The 27,306-nt window shown below is 56.7% G+C and overlaps 11 protein-coding genes across 11 annotated transcripts; 9 read left to right on the plus strand and 2 right to left on the minus strand.

Annotated features, from left to right (window-relative positions):
• Positions 1 to 83: 83 nt before the first annotated feature.
• SCHCODRAFT_02693223 (uncharacterized protein) lies at positions 84 to 7,346 on the plus strand (the record flags this gene model as incomplete). The annotated part of the gene is made up of 13 exons (XM_050346846.1): positions 84 to 1,281; positions 1,315 to 1,471; positions 1,873 to 2,329; positions 2,931 to 3,294; positions 3,642 to 3,782; positions 4,058 to 4,250; positions 4,301 to 4,943; positions 4,988 to 5,377; positions 5,422 to 5,795; positions 6,255 to 6,360; positions 6,439 to 6,569; positions 6,807 to 7,209; positions 7,323 to 7,346. Exons 1-13 carry the CDS (start codon positions 129 to 131, stop codon positions 7,344 to 7,346), a joined length of 4,536 nt encoding a protein of 1,511 aa, XP_050197634.1. The 5' UTR covers positions 84 to 128.
• Positions 7,347 to 7,530: 184 nt separating this feature from the next.
• On the plus strand, positions 7,531 to 9,291 carry SCHCODRAFT_02641780 (uncharacterized protein). The gene is made up of 5 exons (XM_003026897.2): positions 7,531 to 7,897; positions 7,948 to 8,500; positions 8,555 to 8,735; positions 8,790 to 8,973; positions 9,066 to 9,291. The coding sequence occupies exons 2-5, from the start codon at positions 7,964 to 7,966 to the stop codon at positions 9,169 to 9,171; spliced, it is 1,008 nt and encodes a 335-aa protein (XP_003026943.2). The 5' UTR covers positions 7,531 to 7,897; positions 7,948 to 7,963; the 3' UTR covers positions 9,172 to 9,291.
• Positions 9,292 to 9,490: 199 nt separating this feature from the next.
• On the plus strand, positions 9,491 to 12,187 carry SCHCODRAFT_02681319 (Rad17-domain-containing protein). Its single transcript, XM_050346737.1, has 12 exons — positions 9,491 to 9,733; positions 9,780 to 9,900; positions 9,953 to 10,002; positions 10,055 to 10,144; positions 10,193 to 10,343; positions 10,392 to 10,734; positions 10,787 to 10,956; positions 11,010 to 11,111; positions 11,164 to 11,306; positions 11,378 to 11,521; positions 11,574 to 11,747; positions 11,801 to 12,187. Exons 1-12 carry the CDS (start codon positions 9,560 to 9,562, stop codon positions 12,077 to 12,079), a joined length of 1,941 nt encoding a protein of 646 aa, XP_050197635.1. The 5' UTR covers positions 9,491 to 9,559; the 3' UTR covers positions 12,080 to 12,187.
• A 138-nt stretch (positions 12,188 to 12,325) lies between these two features.
• Positions 12,326 to 14,384, plus strand: SCHCODRAFT_02641787 (uncharacterized protein). Its single transcript, XM_003026895.2, has 8 exons — positions 12,326 to 12,652; positions 12,703 to 12,757; positions 12,816 to 12,934; positions 12,989 to 13,076; positions 13,130 to 13,216; positions 13,264 to 13,845; positions 13,897 to 13,992; positions 14,043 to 14,384. Exons 1-8 carry the CDS (start codon positions 12,506 to 12,508, stop codon positions 14,186 to 14,188), a joined length of 1,320 nt encoding a protein of 439 aa, XP_003026941.2. The 5' UTR covers positions 12,326 to 12,505; the 3' UTR covers positions 14,189 to 14,384.
• A 128-nt stretch (positions 14,385 to 14,512) lies between these two features.
• Positions 14,513 to 15,613, plus strand: SCHCODRAFT_02641790 (uncharacterized protein). The gene is made up of 4 exons (XM_050346234.1): positions 14,513 to 14,691; positions 14,739 to 15,111; positions 15,217 to 15,349; positions 15,412 to 15,613. Exons 2-4 carry the CDS (start codon positions 14,894 to 14,896, stop codon positions 15,511 to 15,513), a joined length of 453 nt encoding a protein of 150 aa, XP_050197636.1. The 5' UTR covers positions 14,513 to 14,691; positions 14,739 to 14,893; the 3' UTR covers positions 15,514 to 15,613.
• Positions 15,614 to 15,840: 227 nt separating this feature from the next.
• SCHCODRAFT_02641792 (uncharacterized protein) lies at positions 15,841 to 16,225 on the minus strand. The gene is made up of 2 exons (XM_050346235.1): positions 16,105 to 16,225; positions 15,841 to 16,042 (listed from the first exon to the last, which is right to left on the minus strand). Exons 1-2 carry the CDS (start codon positions 16,118 to 16,120, stop codon positions 15,888 to 15,890), a joined length of 171 nt encoding a protein of 56 aa, XP_050197637.1. The 5' UTR covers positions 16,121 to 16,225; the 3' UTR covers positions 15,841 to 15,887.
• On the minus strand, positions 15,919 to 17,020 carry SCHCODRAFT_0258736 (uncharacterized protein; the record flags this gene model as incomplete). The annotated part of the gene is made up of 6 exons (XM_003026801.1): positions 15,919 to 16,042; positions 16,105 to 16,331; positions 16,383 to 16,478; positions 16,537 to 16,746; positions 16,787 to 16,949; positions 16,998 to 17,020. 5 exons carry the CDS (start codon positions 17,018 to 17,020, stop codon positions 16,110 to 16,112), a joined length of 714 nt encoding a protein of 237 aa, XP_003026847.1. The 3' UTR covers positions 15,919 to 16,042; positions 16,105 to 16,109.
• Positions 17,021 to 17,419: 399 nt separating this feature from the next.
• On the plus strand, positions 17,420 to 18,318 carry SCHCODRAFT_02517579 (uncharacterized protein; the record flags this gene model as incomplete). Its single annotated transcript, XM_003026894.2, has 4 exons — positions 17,420 to 17,734; positions 17,783 to 18,028; positions 18,084 to 18,134; positions 18,184 to 18,318. The coding sequence occupies 4 exons, from the start codon at positions 17,420 to 17,422 to the stop codon at positions 18,316 to 18,318; spliced, it is 747 nt and encodes a 248-aa protein (XP_003026940.1).
• An 868-nt stretch (positions 18,319 to 19,186) lies between these two features.
• Positions 19,187 to 23,495, plus strand: SCHCODRAFT_02672667 (uncharacterized protein; the record flags this gene model as incomplete). The annotated part of the gene is made up of 7 exons (XM_003026893.2): positions 19,187 to 19,457; positions 19,549 to 19,740; positions 19,809 to 20,452; positions 20,523 to 20,544; positions 20,595 to 22,219; positions 22,269 to 22,554; positions 22,606 to 23,495. The coding sequence occupies 7 exons, from the start codon at positions 19,187 to 19,189 to the stop codon at positions 23,493 to 23,495; spliced, it is 3,930 nt and encodes a 1,309-aa protein (XP_003026939.1).
• Positions 23,496 to 23,913: 418 nt separating this feature from the next.
• SCHCODRAFT_02460237 (uncharacterized protein) lies at positions 23,914 to 25,022 on the plus strand (the record flags this gene model as incomplete). Its single annotated transcript, XM_003026892.2, has 2 exons — positions 23,914 to 24,412; positions 24,460 to 25,022. Coding segments are annotated over 2 exons (1,062 nt in total), but the record flags the coding sequence as incomplete, so codon positions are not given.
• A 137-nt stretch (positions 25,023 to 25,159) lies between these two features.
• On the plus strand, positions 25,160 to 27,142 carry SCHCODRAFT_02099236 (uncharacterized protein). The gene is made up of 4 exons (XM_050341784.1): positions 25,160 to 26,017; positions 26,079 to 26,395; positions 26,444 to 26,685; positions 26,737 to 27,142. Exons 1-4 carry the CDS (start codon positions 25,218 to 25,220, stop codon positions 27,097 to 27,099), a joined length of 1,722 nt encoding a protein of 573 aa, XP_050197638.1. The 5' UTR covers positions 25,160 to 25,217; the 3' UTR covers positions 27,100 to 27,142.
• The last annotated feature ends 164 nt before the right edge of the window (positions 27,143 to 27,306 follow it).

The raw sequence follows: 27,306 nt of genomic DNA on the forward strand, positions 1-27,306 counted from the left end.
ATTGTTCCCCGGTCTGCGCACTTCGGATGGCTTATAAGGCAGGTCGAATGCTCCTCTCACCTCGTGGCTCGCCCTCTTTCCTTTCCCTCCTTTGCGCCACCTTTCTATCTCTCTGTCCTTCCTTCAGTATGTCACATACGTTCAATCCAAATTCTTTCTTCCCGGTCCCTCCTCCTCAAGCGCGCGAGGCTCATCCTAAAGGCATTCATACAACCTACTACCATGCGCACTCTGCAGCGCAGCCCGAGCGCACGGCGTGCTACGAGGATCCCGCCGACAGGTACACCGCGCCGCCGCCACATAGGAATTGGAAGAGAGATCACAAGCGCCACGAAAGTTCTGAGCACCATGAGAGCTCTGGCCATCACCACTATCACGGCCATTCGTGGCGGAAGGATGACCGCAAGCCCTCTTACAAGCACAGGCAGGATGGAGTCTACGATCTATCTTCCCTCCACGGTCAAGGCAACGGGTACACTCAGGACGACGGGTACACTCGCGATGGAAACGGGTACGCTTGCGACGGAAACGGGTACGCTTGCGACAGAAACGGGTTCGCTGGCGACAACGGGCACACTCAAGATAACGCCCCCGAAGACGACGACATCTATCTCGCCCGCCTCAACGCCCTGCGCTCCTTTGGACGTGCCATCCTCAAGACCGTCGGCTGGCTCCTCAAGTTCGTCGGCTGGTTCGCCAAGACGATCGCTTTTGTGGCCATCATGTCCTTCGCGGTCGGCTGTGGCGCGGCGGTGGGGGTCGTCCTTTTGATGGTGGGCAAGCCGTTGGTGGATTGGCTGGGCAAGCCGTCGGTGGATTGGCTGGCTGTGAGCGCGGTCACGGTCGGCTCGCTGAGTGATTCGGAGGACTCGGTCAACTTTTCAGAAGACTCGCTCACCGATTTAAAGGACTCGGCCGACTTTGCAGACGACACGCGCGCATCCCTCCCACCCCTCCACGTCGCCCGCGCGGGCGCCGTCGCCGGCGCCATGGCCTTCTTGGTGCCGGGGCTTCTGTTCTTCCTCACCGAGGTGACATTTGCGGGGAGTCACTTATTCGTCAAACCCAGGCGGCTCGTAGAGCGCATCCTACGGCGATTGTTCTTCCGCCATAGCCCTCAAGGGGTATTTCGCCACAGCTCCCCTCCTGTCTACGCGAACGACTTTGCGCGGGACGAGCGGATGGATTTTGTGATAAACGCGGCGGTTTATGTGCTGGCGACGCTGTGCTTTGCGGTGGGCGTGGGCGTGTGGGTGGTCATTCTGCCTCCGGGACTCGGAGGTGAGAACTCATCTCTGCCTCCGGGGCTCATAGATGAGAAGTCTCCGGGACTCGAAGACGAGAAGTCACTGGTTGAAGACGAGAAGCCATTCTTTAGCGCGATCCAGACAAGTCTGCTTGGGTGGGCGGTTATGCATGTGGGGTTTGCGGGGGTGCTGGGGCTGACGATGGCGGTGAAGACTGTGCCGAGGTGGGCGATGGAGAGGGTGGGGATATAAGGGTGAGGGGTGTGGGTGGTGGACGATATGTGCGTTCGTGCTACGTGGTTTCGTGCTATGTGGCTTTACGATATGCAACTTTATGACTTTATGTACGCCTATGCTATGAGTATGCTGTCCTGATTCCTACACTTTTCGAATGGGTTATTAAGCATACTTGAGTACTAATGAGTGACATAAGAGCAATAGTGGAGCAGGGCGCATCCACCGCAGGGATTAAGAACAATCGTGGGCGATTGCTTGACAGTTGTGGGTCCACTTCGGCAACAGCCTGAATCCACGTGGCAGAATATATCCTCGGTCGGATGGAGCAGTTCCACCTTCCTCAGCCTCATCCATAGTGAAAGCTAAGCCCGAGCTTGCGAGGACTTAGCGGGAGTCAAGCGAAGCCGTATCCAGTGCCCGGCCATAGCCGCGTGTCAAGCTGCCGCCGCGAAGAAGCCGGGGGCGCGATCGTGCGAGCGGAAAGCGCGTGGTATCGCTTCTCTGCTCTTGCGTCCATCGCGCCTCGAAGCTCTCAAACAGCAGATCTTTTCGGAATCCAGCTTCTCCACCGCTCACTGCTCAAGACCTCTAGACGACCTTTCCTCTTCTTCAAAAGCCTTTCTGACGAATTTCGACGCGCATATGCCCCGCTTCAACACAAGATGAGCCGCTCTCCGTCACTGACGTTGCCGAACTCTGGCTTCCCTGTCTCCCAGGGTGACCCTGACACGCTCGACTTCGCCGGTCGCAAAGCCGACCTTCCCGAGATCGAGCACTACTCGCTGACGATGCAAGAGCGCCACGATCTCAACTTAGCCAAGCAAGCTAGGAACAGAGCCAGCAGAGTATGGTGCGTGACACCTAGTCACCACCAGTTTGTCACAGTGGCCAAATCGGCCGCGCAGCGGAAAAATCGGCGTAAATTATATTGAAAATGGCCGCTGAGGGCCTCCGATGGGGGCATTCCATGGTCAGAACTAATGGGAGGTAAACAGGCTATTTTTGCGTCCACAGTTACCTGGTCCGAGGGTCTGTGAAGTCGATTCTGAGGTGAATAAAGGGTGTCGAGTGCACATGCTTGCACACGCCTTCCTGAGCTGGGTAGTCGGCAGGACCAGATACATGAATCAGGGTCATAACGCTATAAAGGTTGTTTACAACCTCCAACTGAATGGCATGTACGCCATACCAAACAGATGGAGGGCGCGCACATGTGGACCTACATGATTTCCCACCTTCCTAATTAGGAAGGTGGCCAATTCCAAAGGGACAATTTTTCGAAAACTCAACGTACGACTTATTCCTCTGACAGATCTGTTCCCCTTGCCCATTGCTACACTTTTGTCAGAGGAAAAAGGGAAAGCGTGACTGTGTCACCTCCAGCAGTGCTTGTACAAAAGTAGCGGTGACTAGGCGTCACGCACCATACTCACGACGAACTGCAAGAACGACCGCGCAGCCTTCCCCGACGTTGGCCCCGCCATTGAAGCGTACTACGCCTACATTTCGGTGGAGATCATGGAATGTTACGCCCTTCGCTTCAACTGGTCTACCTTCCCCAAGTCGCTTCTGACCAAGGTCGCTATTATCGACGTCAAGTTCATGACGAAAAAGATGGAGAAGCACGCCGAGACGAAGCCTCAAGCTGCGCTCTTCGGAAGACTCTTCGGCCCTCGCACGTACTTGCCGCTCGAACTCGACACCCAGACCGCGATGCCGGATGCTGTCCTCACGGCTATCGGCCTCGGTGTCTATCCTCCTCTGTCCTTCCTGTCCAACCACGAGTGGCCTAGAAGCCGACTGTCTGATGGTCTGCCTGCAACAATAAGGAGGGCGCTCAACAGCAATACCCGCCCTCTACCGCTGCTCCGTTGTCCGAGGTCCTTCTCGGTCCTGCGCCGCGGACTTTCGATTCTGGCTACCCGTTATCAGGGAGGAGATGTAGTAGGTACACCTTGCAATTGTTTGCGACCACCTCCGCGCCTCACCACCCACTCAGACCAGGTTGGTTTCTTGCCGTCCACTTCCAGCCATCATGATGGACCGCTCCTTTCTATCCACCGCCTTGAGTACTGTATATATTGGCTTCATTTCATGGACCCACAGGATCACGTGTGTAGGCTTCTATTGACCACTGCTTATGGACGCCGCCATCAGACATCACCAGTGACCAAGTCTGCCTTCGCACTGTTCCAGCAGGTTACAAAACGATAGGCGGGTCCCAAAAAGATGAGGTGGAGCCGCCGGTTGTCGGCCCGACGCCGGTAGAACGTACGGTGCACGACGCCTACACACTGTGTATGTCTCCTGTCTGGCCATCCAGATGCGCCTGCCGTCTACGGTGGCAGGCAGTGATATTCTCCTCGTTTTTGGAAAACATTCGAAGGTCAATATGGGACAGGAAGCGCGCATGCCCAAGGGTGCTCGTGACGTTGGCACAGCGCGCCGAGGGTGCCGACGCAGGGGCCACGCGGGAGGTGGGGCGGGGGCACGAGAATTAGACCCGCCTATCGTTTTGTAACCTGCTGTCATCTTGTTCACGGATCCCCCTTCGATCCTGCCCTGACGATTAGGCGGGATGGTACACTTTTTGGATCTGAACGATGACAATCTATGCGACATCGCCGCATATCTCTCGGTCAAAGATACGGTCGCTCTGTCTTCAACATGCTGCACGCTGCGCAGAACCTGCGAGCCCTTCCTCTTCTCCACGTGCCGGTGGAAGCGCTATGAAACGCCTCCCAGATCCCTATGGAAGCTCATCAAGTGAGCCTCTTGCGGTTCTCGGTCCTTCCTTCCTCTGACCATCGAGCCAGGCATCTGCACATCCACACCGATGCGCCGTACAACTTCCCAAAAAAAAACGACCTCTTCCATGATCTCAGCAGACTCGAATCGCTCCACGTCCGTGCCGAGAATATTCAAGTTGGCCTTCGTCAGATTCTTCTCGATGCACCTAACCTTCATACCCTCGATCTTGCACGCCTGTGTTGGAAGCTTCCATCGAGCGGTCGCACCGAGGACTCTGATGATGATCCAGACTCGGAGTGCAACTACTCGCTTTACTACGAACCCATCGGCCCATTCTCGTCTATCGCATGCAGTCCTCGCGCGCTCAAATTCTGTTCCCAGTTCGACATACCCTACGGCGATCGGCCCGAGGGGCTTTGCGCGAACAAGATGCGCGCAACACGCTCGAGTTTTGCGTCGATCCTGGTACAGCTCGGCATCGCTCACATAGAGCACCTCGAGGTCGGTGTCGAAGCACTTCACCTGCCCATCGCTGCAGCCTATACATGGACGTCGCTTCGCGAACTGGTTCTGACCGGATACTGGGTCTCGCCGGAACATCTTTCTGGCCCGTACGACGATCCAAGCTTGGGGACGCCATCGTGGGTGTTTGGACAAATATACTTGGGAACTCTGCTCGCGGCCATGCCGAAGTTGGTCGCCTTCAAGGTGCGTGGTGGCTAGCGCACCCAAGCCCCTTCGTATTGCCTGAGGGCGACCCCCTGCCTTCGTCCGGCTCAGTGATACCAGCACTCGAAGAGTTCGAGCTCTCGAACCCCAACGCCCGAGATGGCATATTCCCGCATCTACCGCGCTGTCTGCGCGCGCTTGCGTTGCTCACTCATCCCCACACCTCACACGAGATGTCTGCTGGAAACCGCAACATGCAAGCGAAGTTCACATTGACTCCATCCGAGGTCATAGCCGTTTTGTCTGCGGCTCCCTTGCCAGAACTGCGAGTACTACGCTTCTCCGTCCGCGATCTCGTTGATGCGGCTGTGAAGGACGTCTGCGAGCATGTTGCGCGCGCATTTCCGCGACTTGAGCTGCTGGAAATTCATCTTGAGGATCCTCGGGACAAGATGTGGTCCGCGCATGAGATGGTATGTGCCGATCTCTTGTACTTTATTGCACTGAATGTTCGTAGACAGCTTGCGCCGATGCGCTTACCCCGCTTACGCACTTGAGGTGCCTTCGCATCAGCACCTTTAATCGGGTGTACGGTGACGTATTTTGGGAGAAAATAAAGCAAGAAGAGTCTCAAGAGAGTGTCGAGTTGCATGAATGGAGCCGAGGGATGATGCCGCGACATCGCATCGAGATCGCATTGTTCGGCGAGGGGGATGCGGCCGGCACCCATCGTCGCTTTCCGCAGCTGCGCGAGGTCTGGCTGCCTAACACCATTCAGCTCGGCACGAGATTCGGGATGTATGGCCAACGCAGAGTTTGGAGGATTTATGATGTCGATTGCACTGAAGAGGGGAAGCGGTTCCTCAGAGTCGATCCCGGTCCGCATATAGAGTGAGTAACTATATGATGGGCGATTCGACAGCGCACTGACACTGCTTCAGTATGGTCCAAAGGGAGTGGTGAGTATACCTCGACCAGAAGGCGCTCGAGGATCGAAGGGTGCGTGGATGCGTATGACGTCCAAATGTATGACCTGATCTCGACATTTTCAGGCTACGAGGGATTGGGCGCATTGGATCTTTGAATGAGCACGCCCTCTCGGCGAGCACAATATGCAGGAGACATCACCCGAGATAGCGGGATTGCAATCATAAACGCTCTCTCTTCCGCCGCGACCTACAATGTTCGTGTTACTTTTTATTCAGAATAGCGTCTATCTTGCGCTTTCACTTTCTGCGTCGCGGTCTTCGAAGCTACCCGACTGAGCGGACGTGGGTCAGAGTATGCAGCGGCACGCCGTATCGGACCCACTCTCCCATCTTCGGCACAATTGACATACACAGCATCGAGGCCACAAGGCCACGGCTGTGCGACATCTGTGGGACAAAGCGCTCTCTTCCATGCAGGGAAAGGTGTTGTGTCGTCGTCATACACCGCTTTCTCAGTGGCCACAAAGGTACGTGTTGTTGCTTAAAAGCGTTGAGTGGGCGTAGAAGCGCAGTATCCCTCTTCCCCCCTACTCGCCACATTGCAGGGCCCGAGCACCGACATGTACAAGTCCATTACGCAGCTCCAGTCCGCCGCCATCGGGCAGCACACCCACGGCGGCATCCCACAATCGCCTCTGGCTCGCACCGGCACGTTCGACTCGGACTCGGCAATTTTGTGCGAAGTTCCGTTGCTTCCGAGGCCGGTACACCATGGTGGCAACAACCGTGGACGCAATTTTGCTCTTCATCGCCACAGACCCGTGACCGCGGTGGGCTACGTCGAGAGGGGAAAAGTAACACACCTCTCGGGCTACTACCCTTTCGAACGCGTCTACCGATCCTACTGTAGGAATGCTCCTGCACCCGAGTATCGCAGACGCACTCGGTCGCCCTCACCACTCAGGTCTTTCAGGTCTCCAACTTCCACCGAGAGACAATGCGGCTTCTTCTACATCTTCGTCCTCGTGACTGCCTTCAGAATGGGCATCGTAGTCCTCGCCATAGTCATTGGGCACCAAGTCCTTCTCTACAAACATGGAAAGGACTCATCGTGGAACGTCCCGGAAAGTGGGGTAGCGCGCGCTGGCGCCATCGGTACCGCCATTCTGTCCCTGCTCACGATGCATATGTGGAGGCTCCTCAAGAAGAAATATCTTCTCATATTCTTCCTGCTGAATTGCGGCCTGTTCCCGGCGGAGGGTGCTATCGGAGCTGCGATCCTTCGAGCCGGTGGGCATGTAGCGTTGATTGCGGCACAGAGCGCGATAGCTGCCCTCGTGGGCGGCCTTATGCTGGCATGTTCCGCTATCTTCTTTGTAAGTTGTTTCTTGTTTGGTTCTCAGTGACAAGGGCTCTGAAGTCATGAATACGGTACTACTTACGGGATCGACTTGCGGCACTCGAGTACATTTAGAATATGTTATTTAAGCTTCTGGCCCTGGAGGATACCTAATTACCATCCTTCATATAGCTACACTTAGAATCAATGGCTCCTCCTCCTCTTTGCAGTCACTATCGACTGATGATCAAGGCGTGGACGGATGTAGGCCCCAGTTGAGAAGCGCGTGGCTTTCACGTGCATTAGGATAGCGGGCGAAGCAGCGAGGCGTCCTTCTCCACCCACTCTCACCATCAGCGTCGGTTTCGTACTTTTGGATGCCTCAACCCTTTGCTCCGTACTGAACGCTCTGGATATGGCCTTGGCGCTGCTAGTCGCAGGAAGTAGTGCCGCGCTGCTCAACCTCTTGTGGCGCGTAGGCTCTATGTTGGCGTGTAACGTCGAAGCCAAGAGACCTAGCCGTGTTTCGCGAACTTGACACTCACTTCGTGACAAGGGATTGCGGGTCTGGCGCGCTATACGATTCTCTGCCCGCAAAAGTGACCCTTTGCTCGTGTGCTCGTGTGGCGGCCGAAGGTTTCCAACCTACTGTTCGTATCGAAGTATAAGCACCGTGGACGCAGACTAACGTACACCTGGTATAAAATCCCTCCCTCAGCTGGCTGGTACGCTATACAAGCAACGAGCCCTTACCAGCATAGTAAATCCTGCGCAGGTCGGACTGTACAGCCATGGCCGTCCAACTCCTCTTCAGCCTTGCTGTTTTTACGCTCTCGATGATTGCCAACGTCACTTTCGCCTTACTGCAGAAGGACCAGATCATCAACCTGATCACCTTTGGCGACTCATACACGGACGTTGACCTCGTCTGGGACGGCGGTCTTCCCTGGCCAAAATACGCCGTGCAGTACGTCGACGCCTCAAGGGTCGGCGACGACGGGAAGTCGACCACCAGCCTTGACCTATATCCCTTCGCCAAGTCCGGCGCTGTCTGCTCGACGGAACTCACTCCAAGTATCTATGACTCTCTGTATGAAAAGCAGCTGCCGGCGCTTTACGCCAGCGAGAAGAACGGGACGATCCCATCGACCGTGACGCCGGACAATTCCCTGTACACGCTCTGGATCGGGACGAATGATGTTGGGGCGTGGGGTCTGCTCACTGGGCACGAGATCGGCAACGCGACCGTGGTAGACACGGTGCAATGCGCGGTCAACTGGGTGAAGACGCTGTACGATCGCGGTGCGAGGAACTTCCTCTGGCAGAATGTGAGTCATGGAGGATGCGGTGGCTTCGAACTGAGGCGCTAACCGTTTCCGCAGATGATTCCCCTCGAGTTTGCGCCGATGTACCTGCCGGACGCCTACCCGAACAAGTTTACGACCGAGATCAAGAATGCGACGGCGTGGCACTTGGGCATGAAGGAGCTGACCTCGGCCGGGAATGAGATTGCGAAACTTCTCCTTGAAAAGTTCGTTCCGAGCTTGGAGGGCGCCCACGTCGGTAAGCTTCGTCGTGGTATTAGAGCATCTGTCAAGAAGTTAACACTTCGGCCAGGGCTCTTCGACTCCCATGCGCTCTTCTCCGACATTCATGCGCACCCGGAAGCGTATCTCAACGGCACCGCAGCCTTGAACGTCGTCGATCCTACGTACTCGTGCATTTACACCGAGCTGCAAGATGTAACCGAGACCGTGCCGTGTACCACGGTGGAGGGAACAGACCGGGATAGTTATATGTGGTGAGCCTCCGATGCAGTCTTTGTCTGGATGCAGAAGCTAGAGACTCGCGACGCCGGTGCCATCGTAGCGAGTGATCACTGACAATTTTCAGGTGGGATGAGCTGCACCCAAGTGAGCAGACGAACCGCGTTCTCGCGAAGCAGATCGCGCAAGTCATTCTGGGCGAGGAGAACAAATGGACGACCTGGCTGAGCTGAATATGTAGGCATAGTAGTGTGATGAGATTGCTTATGTTGGGTTACACCCTTTGACCAGTTTGGAAGAAGGCGCTGGTGTTCGACCGGCATCATATACTTCGTGTGCTGACGGCTCCTGAGGCGCTGCCTGTGTCTATAGATATATCATCGAAGCTTAGAGACATGTTTCTGAGTCTCTCATGGCCCTAGGGTGATCAATGTTAGCACTTGGAAAGCATACATCGAATCTGAGGCGGCTCAGGGAGTCGAACTGGCCACGTGCAAGTCAAGAACGCGACATGTCACACCACGTTGTCACAGTCACGCGCGCCCATTGTTCTGCGCGCTTAACTTGTCCGAAACCCTCATTGTCCTGAATGTACCTATCGACTCTCTGAGCTCAGCAATAATGCCTAAAGTACCCTCCCAGAGCTCCCTGAAAAGCCTAACGCAGTCACAATCCAAGCAAGCAAAGCAACCGCGAACAAAATCGACCTCCTTGAAGACCAAGTCTCTGAGTTCTGACGTCCTTGTTCCATCCTCTTCTAAGGCGAAGACGAAGAGATTTGATCCCCTGAGTGTCGTACGTGCACTTACCTTGTTGGAGGCGTAAGGCTTACGCCATCAAGTTCCAAGAAGTCATCGACGTCGATGCGTTGCCCGAACCCGCAAGAAAGCCTGCCTCCGCGCAGACGCGGTCTAAAGCGAGGCCGAAGGAGGTGGATGTGAAAGGAAAGGGAAAAGAACGTGGTGCGTCCTTGGTGTTTCTTGGAGAATACTAGGTGATTGACGCGACCGTCAGAGGAACTCAACGACAGTCTATGGGTCGATCTGTATGAGCCAACGACAGAGGTGGGCATCTCTGTCCTCTGATCTTCCATCTTCCGCTCCAACTCTGCTCCAGGAAGAGCTTGCGGTCCATGTCAAGAAAGTCGACTCCGTGCGGACGTGGTTCAGAGAAGCGCTGACAGGCGACAAGTTGCGCAAGTACCGGGTGCGTTAGCTAGCGCTGTTCATGTACCTCATGCTGATAGGATTGTAGCGCATACTTGTCCTTACCGGGCCCGCCGGCACGGGCAAGACGTCGACAGTCAAAGTCCTCGCGCGCGAAATGGGCTTCGACATCATGGAGTGGCGGAACGAAGCGAGCGCAGGCAAAGCCTACACGGACTGGGATGATTACGATCCCGATGGTGCGTCTCTTCCTCAGCTGCTGCTCGTTCCCGTCTCATTAAACATAGACTACGCGCCCTCTGCCCACGAACCTTTCAGCACCTTCATGAGCCGCGCCTCGCGGTGCCGCGACGTCTTCTCATCGAACGCGCGCCCTCACATCATCCTGCTCGAGGACCTTCCCAACATCTTGCACGCTGGCACCCAGCAGTCTTTTCACGAGTCGCTGCGCAGCCTGGTACAACCCTCGGACGTGGTCCTGCCCCCGATCGTCATCATCATCAGCGATGCTGGGCTTCGAGGGACGGAATTCGACGAGGTTGGCGCGATGCACGGACGCGACAGTGCCATCGACGTGCGCACGGTGCTGCCGAAGGAGATGCTGAATGGACCGTTCGTGACGCGTATCCTGTGAGCTGTCGAGGTCGACGTTCGCCCTGGCTCGAGCTGACCATCATCCTAGTTTCAACCCCATCGCGCCTACCCTGATGACGCGCGCGCTCAAGGGGATGCTTGCGAAACGATCTCAGCAGCCGTCGGGGGAGTTCCTCGACACACTTGTAGCAACGTCGAACGGTGATATCCGTAGTGCCATAATGGCGCTACAGTTTGCCAGCGTTGCTACGAAGCCAGGTACGTCGCTCGACCCTTCAGATACTTGATCCAGCCGTTTGACGAATAAACAGGGAAGAAAGGCAAGAGCGACCGCGCCGTCCTCGAAGCTATAACGCGGCGAGAACAAGGGCTTGTTTTGTTCCATCTTTTGGGGAAGATCTTGTACAACAAGCGTACGTTGAGCTTTCCGGTCGCTTCATTGAGATGCTGACCACCCCTGTGCAGGCAAAGGCGATCCACCGGGCAAGTCGCAGTTGCAAAGAGATATCCAGAAAGAGAAGGATCTCGACCGCACACTGAAGGATCCGCCGCCTTTGCCAGATTGGCTGTCCGAGCATGACCGGAAGGCGAGCCGGGTCGATGTTGATGTGAGCACATGAGGTTTTGCGTGTGGCTGTGGCTGCCTAGATGAAGACAAGGTGCTGATGAACGCTCTCAGGCTATATATGCAGACGCGCCGATCGACTCGTCATTGTTGTCGTTGTACATCCACCAAAACTATACGCCGTTCTGCGAGGATATAGACCAGTGCGAAGGCGTGTCGGAGTGGCTCAGCTGGGTGGACTCAAGCGGGGGAGAGCAGGTCAGTACGAGTAGGATCACGCTGTGTAGAATGCAACTGACGATGTTGCTAGTGGTATCAAGCAAACCCGCATCGCTTCCACTTGCTGTCTCTGGGCACGATGCATTCGCTGCCGTGTCCTGTCCCTCGAAAGGGCCACAAGATGTTCAAGCCATATTTCTTCGAGGCGCTGAACAAGGAGAAGGAGGCACATGATGGCGTGCGCGATGTACGCGGGTGGTTGGAGGTGCGCTCATGTCTACGTGCATAGTTGTTGTTCTCATCACGACCCTGCTGCAGGACAAGTGGTCCCGTAACGACGTTGTCACCTCGCTCGGTGGCGTGCTGAAGGCGCGGGATGTAGGACCACCTCAGACGCGCGCGCCACCAACTCATCGGCTATTCACGAACATGAGCTTCGCTCGTGGTGCTGAAGGCGGCGACGAGCAGCTGGAAGAGACGGATGCCGTGATTAGCAGCGAGCCGGCCATGGAGGATCAGGACTGGGACGCTGGGTATGGGACACAGGATAAGAAGGACGGTGGGTGGCTAGAGAGTGATGACATCGAGGACTTCTGACTGTGTAGGCCGTCTCTCGAGCTTGCGGAGGGGTGTCTACTTCCTCTCATACAGTGCTTCATCTCGTGCAATGAATTTCTTCAGTGCTATTGTCTTGTGGACCTGTCTTCAGCTGTCGATTTGACCAACTCACGGAAGATTCCCGGATCGGGCACAAGGCCTCGCCAGCAGCCGATCTCGCAACATGTCCCAGGCTTGTCCTCCACCGTTGTTCGTCGTCAGGCATCCACCAGGGACGCGGGGCCAGGCGCGGGTTCCTGACCAAATGAAGTCGCTACTCTTCCGGTGCGGCGCGGTATAAAAGGCTGGCGAGGCGCTTCCGCTGCTCACGCACATCTTTCCTTCGCTTCCCTTGCTTTCCCTCACAGCTTTCCTTCGTTGACCCTTCCTTTCATTTCGATCCTCCGATCGCTACACTATCCCGCGATGCAGCTCATCCCTCTGGTGTTCCTTGCCGCGTACGTGTCGGCGCACGCGACGTTCCAGGAGTTGTGGATTGGCGAGACGGACGCTGGCTCGTCCTGCGCGCGACTCCCCGCGAGCAACTCGCCGGTGACGGATGTAACGAGCGCGGTGAGTAGAGTCAGGTTTGACTGCACGACGAGAACTGACGGTCGTTGAAGGACATTGCATGCAATGCCGGCGCGGCGTCGAGCAGTGGAGTTTGCGCTATGGCGGGTAAGTACACTCATTCCGGTAACGTAACCTCGAAGGCTAAGCGTATGTTGTTGTTCAGCTGGCGACTCGATTACGGTCGAGATGCACCAGCAGCCGAATGACCGGTCGTGCGCGAATGAGGCGATTGGCGGAAACCACTTCGGTCCGCAGATGATCTACATGGCGGCCGTGGACGATGTGCGTGTGCTCAAAATGCTGGTCTGTCCATGATGTACTGACCTTATCACTTAGGCCACGACGGCTGTTGGTTCTGAGGCTTCGTGGTTCAAAATTCACGAGATGGGTCTCATGAGCAACAACCCGGATTACTTCGGAAACCGTTAGTAGACCTCCTTCCGAGGTTCAAGGCTGAATACTGACCTCTACTTGCAGAGGTCCTCAACGATAACTGCGGTCATTACACGTTCACGATTCCGGACGTCGCTCCTGGCCAGTACCTCCTTCGTGCGGAGACCATAGGTGGGTACATTGTCGATCAAGCGAACACATCTGACCATATCCTGTAGCTCTCCACACCGCGGGCAGCGAGGGCGGCGCGCAATTCTACATGACCTGTTTCCAGGTCAATGTTACCGGCAGCGGCACCGCGCAACCCGACACTGTCTCCCTTCCCGGCGCCTACAGCGCACAGGACCCGGGAATCCTGATCAACATCTACCAGCAGCTCGATGACTACACGGTCCCGGGGCCAGCGCCGTACGGCTTCACCGCGCCTGCGCCGATAAACTCGGCGTATCCGACGACGGCGACGTGGGATACGGCGCTGCAGCCCACGACGGTGCCGACGGAGGTCCCTGAGTACACGGGAGGCGCTGGTGGGGCGACGACGAGCGAGGTTGCGGCGACGTCGTCGGTGCTGACCTCTATTGCTGCGTCCTTTTCCGCCGCCGTCCCGACTTCTGCGGCTTCTAGCTCAGTAGCTGCTACCACGTCGGCGGTGTCCTCTGCTGCAGTGCCTGTGGAGACTTCCGTTCCATCTACTTCGGAGGTCGCTTCTACCTCTGCCGCACAGTCCACTTCTGCTGTTCAGTCAACCTCGGCGGCAGACTCCACGCCAGTTGCTGCGTCAACCTCTGTTGCTTCGACCTGTATGTTCATTTGGACAGAATGTACTTCACCTCGCTGACACACTCCAATAGCAGACGTCACCTCTGCGCCGGCCACTACCGTCGCATCCTCTGCTCCTGCGTCGACCACGACTGGCGCTATCGTCGACGCGAACACCTGCATGAACAGTACGTACTGACCCTACCCTTCTGCCTTCACGTAATTGACCCTTTTACAGCCTACAATAAGTGCATCGCCGCAAGCCAACCGAACCCGGACTGGGAGGGGTGCGGCGCGACGCGAGACAGTTGCTTGACGAGCGCGACGTACAACGCAAACATGGTTGGCCGTGCACACAAGCTTCGGCTTGCGCGCCAGCATTAGATGGCACATATATTCGAGATATGCGTGTCAGGAGTCCTGCACCTAGATGACTGTAGGACGACGCGGTCGTGGTTTTGTCGGAGCACGGGTGGCCCGACGCTCTTACTTATAGCGTGTCAGTGTGTATCATAGTTTCCTTGAACGAATGCAATCATGTGGGGAAGTCATTCTTGAGGACTGCCAGTGTAGTTCTCAGACTTTATGCAGCACACCAGGACAAGAGATCGCAGTGGTAATTATGGGAAATCTTGATGAGGCCCGGACCCTTCGGCCCGTGTCTCCTTTCTCATTGTTCCTCAAATCGCGCGTACTTCCCGCGTCCATCACCGTTCACGAGCACAGTATGCATATGCTGGTGTCCAATATGAACGTCAACAGGCATTGCTCTCTCTTCCGGTCCCTCATGCCGTAGACCTCCTGAAGCCCCAGGCCCTGATTTTAGTACTAGTATTGAGCCAGCGGCGTTGAACCACCGTCTGCAGGTTGAACATGTGGTATGGGAGGTTCGTTCCATCCCCTGGTTCGGGTGATAGCCGGTAACCCCTCTCAGCTCGGACTGAATGCTCCGCAGCAGGAGGAGGACCGTCAAGGCTGACACGAGTACAGCAAGTCTCTGCTCACAGTCGTCACCGTCTGTAATCCGTAAACCGGGCTATCAGGCAGCCCATCTCTTTCTCCGTGATTCAGCATATAGAAGCAGTCCTCATGGCCTCTAGGAGTCACTTATCGCTCGACATTGGAACCCAGCTGGCTTTCCAGACGACGGAGGCCCTCGGAGAAATGCGACGTGCGCTAACTGATATGCCGCATGAAATCCTACTGCAGTCGGAGCTAATGAAGAAGATCAACAAATTGGTTGGGGATATCGTGGACACCAGACTGGACCCAGAGACCGTCTCGACGCTTTGCAATGAGGTGAAAAGGTGCGAACTTGCTGAAATATCTCTACAGTGAAGTGCCTTGGTTTTTCTGGCTTTCCCGTCGTATCGCTTATGCCGTGTCGTCTTTCTGACTATCTCCTGTCATAGGCTTTCCGAGAAGCATACAAAGCGCATACATATACACGAGCGGAGCCTCTCGTTCAGGAGCGTCAATCCGGTCTTCGTGGCTAAAGCAAGACATAACGCATCACAAATGGAGACAATCCTCACGCAGATGCAGGTGAGTTCCTAGCGAGTTCTCGATGGACCACGTCAGCCCAGCGCTTGCTCAAACCTTACCAGGCTACCGTTGCCACCTTCCGCCAAAACACCTTGCCGCCATGGACCCCGGATGCGCTGTGGGAGAATTCCGACATCAGAACAAACGCAGGCGGCGCAAGGTAGGTTCTTCTACACTGAGAAGCCAGGACCGGGTGAATGTCACCCGCCGAGTCCCTAGGTATTCAGTGTAATAACAACCAGCTTGCGGTTGACAAACACCCGCTGTTTGGGGTAGTGACCAGTAAATCGGCTGAATATCCGGACGGGTGAAAGCCTGCACAAGACTGGCTTACTTTCAACTGTAAGTCAACCGGTCTGCTCTCGACGTTCCGACCGGTTGCATGTCATCCGTTTTATGGGGGAAACGCTACATTGGTTGATGTTAACCGTCCTGCGGTTGATTTTATTACCTGTATACCGGGTGAGACTCCCTTCGTGAAGCTCACCCGGCCGCTGGCGTAATTTCGCATGGTAACTCAGGCAATAGATGGTACCCGCTAGGTGGTGCAGTGTGAGCCGATAAGCAGAGGAGAGCATATACGACGCTTCATAGGATCTTCTACGCTACTATACATGGCGGGTTGTAGCAAATACGGAGGAAGGGGACCCATGCGACTGAGCTCGTCAACTTGAATGTCGGTAGCCTCGACAGCTGGGAGATAAAGGACAAGTATCAGTCCTACGCCAAGCGCGAGGGCATCGATGATCGCGCACCTGAATTACTGTCCATCCTGAGGCGCATCGAGATCAGGTAGATTATCCTCCTCCTCCGCCGCGTCCTCCTCCTCAGAGTCAGATGAGTCCGCAACATCCTTACCCGCTGCACGGGCCTTGCGCCGAAGGTATTTGCGTCGGTTGCGTGTGATGGTCTTGATCATCTCCGTTTGCGCCCAATCGTCGGGGAACCTCTCAGTACAGAGGTACTTGTGCTGCTGGCGCCCCTGCAAGGCACTTGAATACTTGGAACTTGTGAGATACGGGAGGGGACATACCGCTTGGAGTACGTGGCTAATTTTCTCAGGGCTCTGACGCATATACTTCTTCCAGGGGTCAAGCCCGTACTTCCAGATGTTGAAGCGCACATCAGCCTAGAAGCCAGCAAGTCAACAATCGGGGCGGCGTGGGCGATCATCATGCATCACGCACCTGGATCCGCTTGTAGATCTCATCCTCGTCCTCCAAACCCATGGCACGCTGGAGATTGAACCCTTTCTTGCCTCCGCCAGCTTCACCATCGGGCTTCTTCAACTCGATGGGACGATTATTCGTGGTGGGGCGATTTTCCTTGTCACGGGCTGCGTTGGCGGCAGCCTCTAGCGCGGCGACCTGCGCTTGAAGCATCGAGTCGACGTCAGCCTCTAGGTTCATTCAGTAAGTGCAATTGAACATAACTCACCCCGCAGAGCCTGAATCTGTACGTCTCTCTCATCCGACACGTCGAGATTGGCTTGATCACCGGTGCTCTGATTGCCTCTCGGTATGCCTTCGGTGAGCTCTTGATTGCTGCCCCGATTTCCTGACGAGAGTGGTGGTCGAGCAGCGCTTGACGGGTTCGCAGGCTGTTACGGTCTGTCAGTCTTTTGCCAAGCAGGCAATGATAGTCGTACCTGGGCTCGACGCTGTCCGGCATTGTTAGGCGCGCGTGCTTGCCCGGTTGGTGGAGAGCCTTGTTCTGGAGGAGATACCTGGCCAGACGGAGACGTTGGACCCATTGTAGGTGCGCCCGCCGTCTTTTGCTTGTCTTTCTTCTGACTGCCCTTCTTTCGTTTCTGACGCTTTTGCGCCTGCGGATCCTCTGACTGAGGGTCCTCAGCCGTGGCCAGGTTCCGCTTGCTTCTGCGCGGTTCGGGTTCGGGTGTGTTTCCCATGCAGAGCAACAATACGAGAGGCGATGGAGAGGTGCGTCGGAAGTCCTCGGAGAGAAATTGCGAATTTCGATCGGGAGACCTGAATTTGTGGCCACGTTCGTCGTGCATGGGGCTGCGACTAACCTCAAGCTTCCCTAGACCTGTCCTTGTCACCTACGCGCATGTCAAAGTACTGCGAGTGCTCAGACCCCCTCTTAGAAGCCGCAGGACTGCCCAAATGTGACGTTCATCCCGATATGCATTTCTTTCCTCGGCGCATTCCTGCCATCCGACGCAGCGTTACTGTTCAACACCACGATGCCACCCTTTCGGATGACCCTGACCCGCGCACAATACACGTTGGAGCTGCAGACCGTTGGTTAGGCGGCCGCGGGATGGACCAGACACCGATCTCTCCATTGAGCCATGCCCTATGGCATCGGAAGGATGTACGGCCAGGCGAGGTGCTGTGCTGCTTTGAGCGTGAACAAATACTGGTGCGTCGACAGTAATTCGGGTCTCTGCTATCCCTGATATGCACTCAGCTCAAGAATACTCAGTCCGGGGGCAGTAAATCTGTATTCTTCACGCTCTACTGCACGATCACCCCCGGCGAGCACGATACACGCAACCATCTCTTCCCCTCACGCTTCATCTTTGAGACTTACCACTGTGGACTCGATTGGCATGCCCCGAAGTGGGCTAGCTGGCCTACCTCTTGCTACGAGTTCGTCGATTCGGCGCTGATCGTTGCAGTCATGATCTACGGACTCATGTCGAAGGGCGGTGCGGTACGTGTATCTTAAATGTCTATTGATATCTCTTTTATCTTACCAACCTTGCTAGATGACCGTTAGTGGTGCAGACGAACGATGGGAGCCCTTGATATGGCTTTGCGTGGGTGGGCTCAAGTACCGCCTGTACATTGCTAATCGTGTTTTCACAGACCCGAGGCACTTCTTACACCGTATCTTTCCCCACTCTCGTACAACTGGCGCACCGTGTATGGAGAGAAGACGATGAAGCCTGGGAATCGGCGTTGAGGGCGCAAGTCACCGGAGTTCTGCTTCCAACCAGGTAGAACTTCCCAGTAATCATCACTGGCAGTACCCGCTTCAACAAATATAGCTGCCTATGATTCCCGTTATCCTCTGTTCGAAGTGAGAATGCACGCTATTGTCAAGATAGATGCGAGACGAGTGCCGAACGCGTGCTGTCACCTCGCGTGTCACCGTGACACGACGGCTTACTCCCTCCCATCACCACCCAGCTGAGCTGCAAGAGCTGCGCTGCAGGCGCACCTGTGGCAGTGTCTACCTCGTTGGTGGGGTCATTCCAGCAGCGCTCTCAAGTAACTGGGTGGTATATCTCGTCATGGACGTTGCACTCAACACGTACCGCTCGATCTCATATCGTTGCGAGACGCGCAATGACCTTCCATCACGGCAGGTGAGTCCCCATTCCTTTGTCCGAGTATGTTTATAGCTCTAATTTGCCCAGCAGATTTCATGACTGAAGCGTAACCAGTGCAAGTCACACCTCAAGTCCACTCTTCCCAACCCCTCACTCTCCATTCCCGAGCGCGTCAAGGGCGAACGTGTCCTGCCGCACCAGCTCTTTGACCGCCACACACACTCCCCTGCCCTGGCGAAAACTCACTGTAAGCCCTCGTCGCGCTGAGGCCTGCCCGACCCTTCATCATCCACCGCCGCTACGTTGCGTAAGCCAGCGCGCTTCAACACGAGGATACCCCCAATGTCACGGCGCTGCGAGGCCTAAGCCTCGACAAGGTGTCGCAGGGGCGCAGCAGGCCAACCTAACGGAGCTCCTCTTCGATCGGAGTCCGCTTGACCATAACGACACATGGCAAGGAGATGGGAGGACCAGGAGTAATCGGAGGGTGCATGCTCAAAAGCTCGCCTTCGGTATCTGGGTCTCATGCACGCAGCATGCCTCCCGCTACCCCTGCTCACCTCGCCGGCTCGCTCCTTGCTCTATATGCTGCGCTCAACGCCGCGCGCGCCTGTCACATCGCCATTACCGCCCGTACCGCTCAAGCCCTCAGCCGAGGCCCGCGCGAGCCACTGAAGATGCCGCGCGTTTACTTATTCCCCCCATCCACACCCTACCTGTACCGCTGCCTCTGCATATTCCCGTTAGGACACGTGCAGATAGCGCAGAGCGGCGCTTGCGGAGCGAGTGGGCAAGAAGGTGTCATGCGTGAGCTGGTCAAGTTGCCGCGTTTCACCGCCGCCCTCTCACATCCTCAACTCCATCTTCAACTTCTTTTCTGCCGTCGTCTCGCCCTCAGTCGTCCCCGCTGCTCGCGCGCTGCTCTCCGCCGACGCGTACTCGCGGGAGCGTGATACGCTCCGCCCATTCCAATCAAGCGTGATATGCCTCGCCCCGACCTTCGATGGAGAGCGGATACGCCAGTTCTCTCACAACCTCGACGACGAAGACGACGTTCACAATGCAACGCCAACAACCCCAGTCATTCGTTGTCGAGAAGCAGGACACGAACTCTTACGAATCTAACTCGCCACGACCCTCATCCACTTCACGACGTAGCACTCACGAGTCCGCCGCGCCTTTTTCCCCTAGTGCACCGGCCGCGACGGGCGCGCCAGCGCGCTCCATCCACCTCCTCTTCTCCTCACTCTCCGGGAGACGTGCTCTGCCTCCTCCTCCCCGCCCTCCTCTCCTCGATCGTCGCGGGTGGCGTCGCGCCTTTCATGACCTACGTGATCGGCCAGTTCTTCAACATGTTCGCCCAGTTCCCCCTCACCCCCAATCCCCCGCAATCCGCCAAGGACGCCCTCCTGCAAGCCGTCGGCATCAGCGCCCTCGAGCTCCTCGGCCTCGCCATCGGCTCGATCGCGCTCGGCAGCCTCACATCCTGCTTCTGGATATGGACCAGCGAGCGCAACGTCCTTGGCTTCCGCCGTCGCGTCTACACCGCCGTCGCGCATAAGCCCATAGCCTGGTTCGACACCGCGGTCGCCCCGGGTGAGGGTGCGGGGGGCATGATGGCGACGTTCGCGCGGGAGATGGACGACGTGCATGCCGCATCGTCCCTCAGCTCCGGCTTGCTCATCCAGCACCCCACGACGCTTGTCACCTGTCTAAGGCTGGCGTTCTCGCTCGGTGGTCCTCACCCTCGTTACCCTGTCCTCCTTGCCTGTCCTCGTCTTCGTGCAAGCGATTTCGCAGCGGTTCGCGGGGCTGAGGCTTGCGAGTAGTGATCAGAAGCAGAGATTCGCTATTGCACGCGCGAGGGTCAAGGACCCCGCAGTGCTCATCCTGGGTCAGTTCAACTTTCATTTTACTGACAACGTATGCTCACTTTCGTCACAGATAAACCAACCTTTGCCCTGGACATCGCCTTGCGCATCCTCGTTTTTGAGGCCATCAAACGCTGGCGTCTACCCCCCAGTGAGAGGGATATGCTTTACTCCCCGTCCACAGTCGCGTCCTCCATGCACACCGCCCCTCGGAAGACGCGCACGACCATGGTCGTCACGCACGACCTCTCGCACATCGATCAGGACGACTTTGTGTACGTGATGCGCAATGGCCGTGTAGCCGAGCAGGGCTTCCGTAAGGACCTGGAGGCGCGCAACATTTCCACGGAGGCCCGCGACTCTCGCTCGGTCGTCGACGACGAGTTCGATGGCGATGGCGAGTTTCTCCGCTTGCGCGATGCCCAGGCCGTCCGGTCTCCCGATGGGTCCGAGCCCGGCGCTATCGACGAAGGCTGGGAATGCGCGAAGGAGAAGCTTGAGGACTCTGACGAGGCAGAGGAGGCCGCGCCCGCTGCATGGCGCGCACCCAATGTGTTCAGCGGCGCGTTCGCCCGACCGGACTCCCTCGCGGCACCGAACCTGAGCAAGCGTTTGACGCGGCTGAAGACGATGTCGAACAGCTGGATGCTAGACGCCATCGCCGATATCACTGCTGCACCGGAGCGAGCGGAGGCGCCACGCCAGGAGAAGGAGAAGGAGAAAAGGAAGACTCATACCTCGAGGCATGCGACGTACACGGCTGCGCAAGCCGCGCGTCGTCGTCCGAGCATGCACGTCTCGATCCCTGTCTCTCCTCCGCCGGCATACGATCAGGTCGAGTACGGATACCGCCGGCGTCGCGGTCTGCAATTCACCCCTTCGTCGCCAACCTTCGTAAAACTCACACATAGGACGAGCGGGGAAATTATCCTGGATGAGGATGAGAAGAGAGGCATGGAAGCGGCGTCCAGCGCGCTACGCCCAACTGCACGTCCGGATCGCCGCAACAGGAATGCAGGCAGCGTCGACATCCGCGTGGAGGGGACCAAGAAGGCTTCCGACGAGCCACCGGCTCCTCGCCCGCCAGGCTTGTTTGCGACCCTCAGGGCTGTCTACCCGGATGCCCCTTACAAGCCTCTCTTCCTCCTTGGTCTCTTCCTCTGCCTTGCCAACGGCGCTATGACCCCAGTCTTCTCCTTCTTCCTCTCGCGCCTCATGTTCGAGGTCTCTACCGGTTCGACCAACGTCGGCCTCATCAACCGTGTCGGCGGCCTCGTTCTTGGCGTCACCTGTCTCGATGGCTTGCTCATGGGCACGAAGTACTTCATCATGGAGACGCTCGCCGGCCTGTGGGCCGACCGCATGCGCGCGATCGCCTTCGCCAACGTACTCGCCCAGGACAAGGCGTGGTTCGATCGCCCGGCGAACACGGTGTCGCGCATCGTGCAGGTGTTGGTGAAGGACGCGGAGGACGCGAAGCTGCTTCTGAGCACGGTGATCGGGCAAATGGTCGTAGTGACGGCGATGTTCGGGTCTGGGCTGCTGTGGGCGCTGGCGCGCGGCTGGGAACTGAACCTCGCGGGCTTTGCCGTGGCGCCGGTGTTCATGGGCGTAATGGCGATACAGACACAACTTGTAGGCGAGTGCGAGCGTCGCAACCGCCTCGCGCGCGAGCAGGTCAGCAAGGGATACTATGAGGTATGTATCGCGCATTTCGATGCTTGATGTGTGTCTGACCGGTCTTCAGACCATCTCCAACATCCGCGCTATCCGGTCTATGACCTACGACGATATCTTCCACCAGCAATTCGAGAAGGCAGCGGCGCAGGCGCTCAAGAGCGGTGTGCGCGGCGCGTTCACCGAAGGCTGCACGGGTGGCATTGCTTCCGGTCTAATCTACTTCGCGGAGCCGCTGCTGTTCTACATTGGCGCCGTCCTCATTGCCAACGGTCGCTACTCGTACTTGCGTATGGTCGAGACGCTCAACCTAGTTGTATTCATGGTCACCATCGGCAGTCAGATCATGGCTTTCAGTGAGTGATCATTTGATGACTTGAGGTTCAGTGAACTGAACATACTCTCAGCTGCCAAGATCAGCAAAGCCACTCAGGCTACGACACAACTCAATGAGCTAGGACATTTGTCTCCCCTTGACACGACTGAGGCGAAGGGCACTGAGTGCCCAGCCCTCTATGGCGATATCAATTTCCGCAACGTCGACTTGGCTTACCCAGAACGTCCCGATGCCCCCGTTTTGCGCGACTTTACTCTCCGGATCAAGGACGGAGAGTGCGTTGCCATCGTGGGCGAGTCGGGCTCTGGCAAGTCGACCGTCGCATCTCTCTTGCAACGGCTATACGAGCCGCAGGCCGGCATGATTTCCATCGGCTACCACAACATCCGGCATGTCGACGTCGACCACCTCCGCCACTACCTTGCCATCGTGAGCCAGCACCCACAGCTGTGGGATGCGAGCGTGCGCGACAACATCACCTACGGCACCCCTCACATGCCCGAGTTCCATATTCTTCGCGCCACGGCGGCCGCGCGCGCGCAGGAGTTCATCATGGAGCTCCCGCAGGGCTACGACACCATGCTCGGCGAGGACGCGGCGCGCCTGTCGGGTGGGCAGAAGCAGCGGCTGCAGATCGCGCGGGCCCTCGCGCGGCTCGGGGTGCACGTCGGGCGCGGAGTTCTCGTACTCGACGAATGCACTTCCGCGCTAGACGCGGAGAGCCAGCGCGGCGTGCTTGAGGCCATCACACGCGCGAAGGAGGGCCGCACAACGGTGATGATAACGCACAAGCTCGAGGCAATGCAGATGGGCGACCGGATCGTTCTTCTCAAGGATGGCCAGGTATGCGAGGAGGGGACGTTTGAGGAGCTGATGGCCCGCGCCGCCTCGTCTCGTTCTCGACGCGTTGGTTCTGCATCACCCCAGCCCATGTCTGGCTCCATATGGTCCATATTTTGACCCTGCTCACGCGCCCAGTAGCGCCGTTGGGGAAGCCAAATCATGGGTGGGAGATAGGTGAGGTGAGGAAAGAAGGAAGGGTGATGAGGACAGGATGAGAAGGGGAGGGTGAGGAGAGGGATAACCTTCCATCTTTAGTGAGCTCATGTACCATAAACATAAGAATCCATGTTGTTTTCTGCCTAGTAAACCAGGAGTTCGACTTGCTCTCACGTGACTTTGCCTCGGGCCGACACGAAAAGCACTTGCGATCGTCCTTCATCTTGTCAACACTTGTCTTTCGCGGTGGCTCTCCCATCCAAAGCTCACTCCATTCATGGGTCCCAAGCGACGTGAGGCGAAGCATATCTGCAGCTGTGGGTGCAATAAATATGTCACCAACCGCGTTGAGCGAAATCACCTTGGCGCCAACCCCCCGATGAAGGTCAAGATCTCGCGCTTCGCCCGGCAGCTTTTTGGTGGTGGGAGCGGATCCTCTGGTCAACCTACCACTCATCTACCTGGGCCCCCCAGTGGTCTTCCATCATCATCAACTCCTGATGACCTTAACCACGCTTTGCATCCTACCGCTCCGTCGCCCACTCGTCCATCTTCCACCCAGTCTTCGATGGTTCAAGATGTCGATGCGGGACTGTCCGTTGATCACGAAGAGGCCACGGACCAGCTGACGACAACCGATCTGCCTACAACCGAGCCTGTACGGCAGCGATACCCTATCATTGAGGTGGTGGAGGATGATGAGCCCACAACAGTCTTTGGCTTCGGGGAGGATGAGTGGATAGAAGGACAGGATGACGAGATCCCCCAGGATGAGTCAAACCCTGTGGAGGACGGCTGGAACTGGGATGAGGCACGCTACGACCCCGATGATGAGTTCGACTTTGATGAAGTCCTGATGAGGGAACTTATGGACTTTCGTGCGTCAATTACTTTTGCATCTGTGGTTTTGCTGATCGCATTGCAGGAGAGGAGCTGTCTGACCATGACATTGCCCTGCTGCGCCATTTTGCTCTGAAGAACACAACAGAAATGACGGAGGCCACCTTCGAAAAGCTGCGATTCGCCTTCCCCAAGTCGAATGTTGCCTCGTACAAGGTTACACGTCGCAGGGCCGCTTTCCTTGCCAAGTTTCAGCCCGTACCCTACGATTGCTGTGTCAACTCCTGCTGCTGCTATACCGGACCACACGCCGACAAGCAGAAATGCCCCTTCTGCAATGCCGATCGGCTAGACGCAAACGGAAACCCTCGCCGGCGATTCACATACATCCCCCTCATACCCCGACTCCGTACCTTCTATGGCAACCTCGGCATGATCGACAAGCTACGCTATCGCCACAACTTCACGTGCGAACCCGACTACGTCCAGGATGTCATGGACGGTTCTCACTACCGTACTCTGCGTAGTCAGCACGTCTCTGTCGGAGGCCAGACATTCACCCACAAGTATTTTGACGATGAGCACGATATAGCGCTCGGACTCTCGACGGATGGCTTCGCTCCTTTCAAGCGCCGCAAGAAGACTTGCTGGCCGCTCCTCATCTTCAACTATAACCTGCCACCCGAGCTACGGTGCTTGCTTGAGCACGTGCTGTGCGTGGGCGTCATCCCCGGTCCAAACAAGCCCAAAGACTTTGACTCGTACCTCTGGCCCTTGGTGGAGGAGTTGATACGTCTGGCGGGTGGCGTTCCAGCCTATGACTCTGCGACAAAGCAGAAGTTTATGCTGCGGTCATACTTGATCCTAGCGTTCGGCGACATCCCCGCAGTCTCCATGGTCATGAACATGAAGGGGCACAACGGCTTGCATCCTTGTCGCATGTGCAGCATCAAGGGCCTGCGTATACCTGGTCGTGACCGCGTCACCACACACTACGTGCCTCTAGACCGCACGCGCCATCCCTCCACAAGAGCCGATCCTACCGCGACGAAGTCCTATGATCCAGCTCATCTCCCTTCACGCTCACATGCGCAGATCCTTCAGCAAGGCCGCGCTGTACAGCTGGCTCCCTCGCAGGCGGCTGCAGACCGACTGTCCAAGAGCACCGGCGTGAAGGGGGTTTCAATCCTATATCAACTCCCCTCCATCCAGTTTCCCACCTCCTTTCCCTACGACTTCATGCACCTCATCTTCGAGAATGTTATCAAGAACCTAATCAAGCTCTGGACGGGTGATTACAAGGATATCCCCGAGGGAACCGGCGACTATCAGTTCGAGCGCACGGCCTGGGATGCCATCGGTGCAGCCACTGGCGCTTCTGGGGACACCATACCAGGTGTTTTCGGCGCCCGTCCACCCGATATCGCTCAGGACAACACTAGCTCCACTGCCGACACTTGGTCCTTCTGGATCCTCCATATCGGCCCCGCCCTCCTTTCATCACGCTTTAAACGCCCCGTATATTACTCTCATTTCATCTCGTTCGTCCGCCTGGTCAACTCGTGCATGAAGTTCAAGATATCACGTCAGGAGCTCGACCTAGTACGCCAAGGCTTTCGGGATTGGGTTGTTACATTTGAGAAGTGCGTGTTCCTTCTCTTTCGCTCCTTCCTGTCTTGTCAACAACTCATTGCTGTTACTTAGGCTCTACTACCAGCACGATCCCCTCCGCATCGCCACATGCCCGGTCACCATACATGCCCTTCTCCACATCGCTGACAGCATCGAACAGATGGGGCCGGTGTGGACGTACTGGGCGTTTACAATGGAGCGCTTTTGTGGGCGCGTGCAGCGCGCGATACACAGCCGTAGGTTCCCTTGGGCGAACATCGATGTCCACCTTACCGCGATGGCGCAAATCAATCAACTTAAGCTGCTTTACGGCCCAAAGATCGCGCAGGAGCTGTCATTGACGGCGCCACCGAAAGCGCGCGTCGAGGGAGAGTTCAGGCATCCATCTTGTGAGTGGCTCTTTCAAGTACTTTTCTCGCCTAACCAATTGGTACCAGACCCGACGTGCACGCTTTTACCGCCCATGCGACGTGCTCCCATCGACAGCTCCCAGCTGGACAAGATCTGCATACACCTTCAGACACGGTACAATGCAGATGCGGCCGACGTGCGGCAGCGCATCAACATCGACTCGATTCGTCAATATGGCCGTGTCCGCGTTCTCAATGGTGGGGATGACATGCGCGCGTCAGAGCTTGTCCCGCTAGCCAGTGACCGACGTGATGCGACGTGGGTCAAGGTGCGAGATATCATCCTGCCAGCAATGACCCTACTTACTCTCCTCCTACAGTATGACCTACTTGTAGATCGCAATAAGCACCGGCGTCGCGCGCCCGAAATCCTCGTGCCCAAGTCGTTCTTCGGGCAACTCATGAACATCTACGTCGTTGAGGTTTTGGCTTCACCTCAACTCCACCTCACTGAACCGGAAACCGTGATACTCGCTCGCATCCACTCATGCACGCCATGCAATACAAATAGTCTGGGCCAACTGTACTACAAGGACATGGGGAGGTACGAAGTTGTGGACATTCACACTGTGCAGTGCTTAGTTGGACGTGTCCCGCGCCGGTGGCCAAACCCGGATCTGTACGCTATCTTGGATCGCAGTAGTGACCTGAATCATTCCCTTTACATACCAGACACAAACTAATTGATTTACACTACTTTGAAAGTCCAATGCACTGACAGAGCGCGCTTCTACGCACGAGGACAAAGAGGAGGAAAGTCAACCGCTAACCAGGGTGTGTCTTCGTCGGGAACGTACCGGTTGACATTCTCCAGATCACTTTTCACCCATTGAGCAACCGCTGATCCGATACCCAGCGATACCCCACCGAAAAACGGATGAGCGTCACCC

This window comes from Schizophyllum commune (assembly GCF_000143185.2).
Source record: "Schizophyllum commune H4-8 unplaced genomic scaffold SCHCOscaffold_13, whole genome shotgun sequence".
Classification (NCBI taxonomy): domain Eukaryota; kingdom Fungi; phylum Basidiomycota; class Agaricomycetes; order Agaricales; family Schizophyllaceae; genus Schizophyllum; species Schizophyllum commune.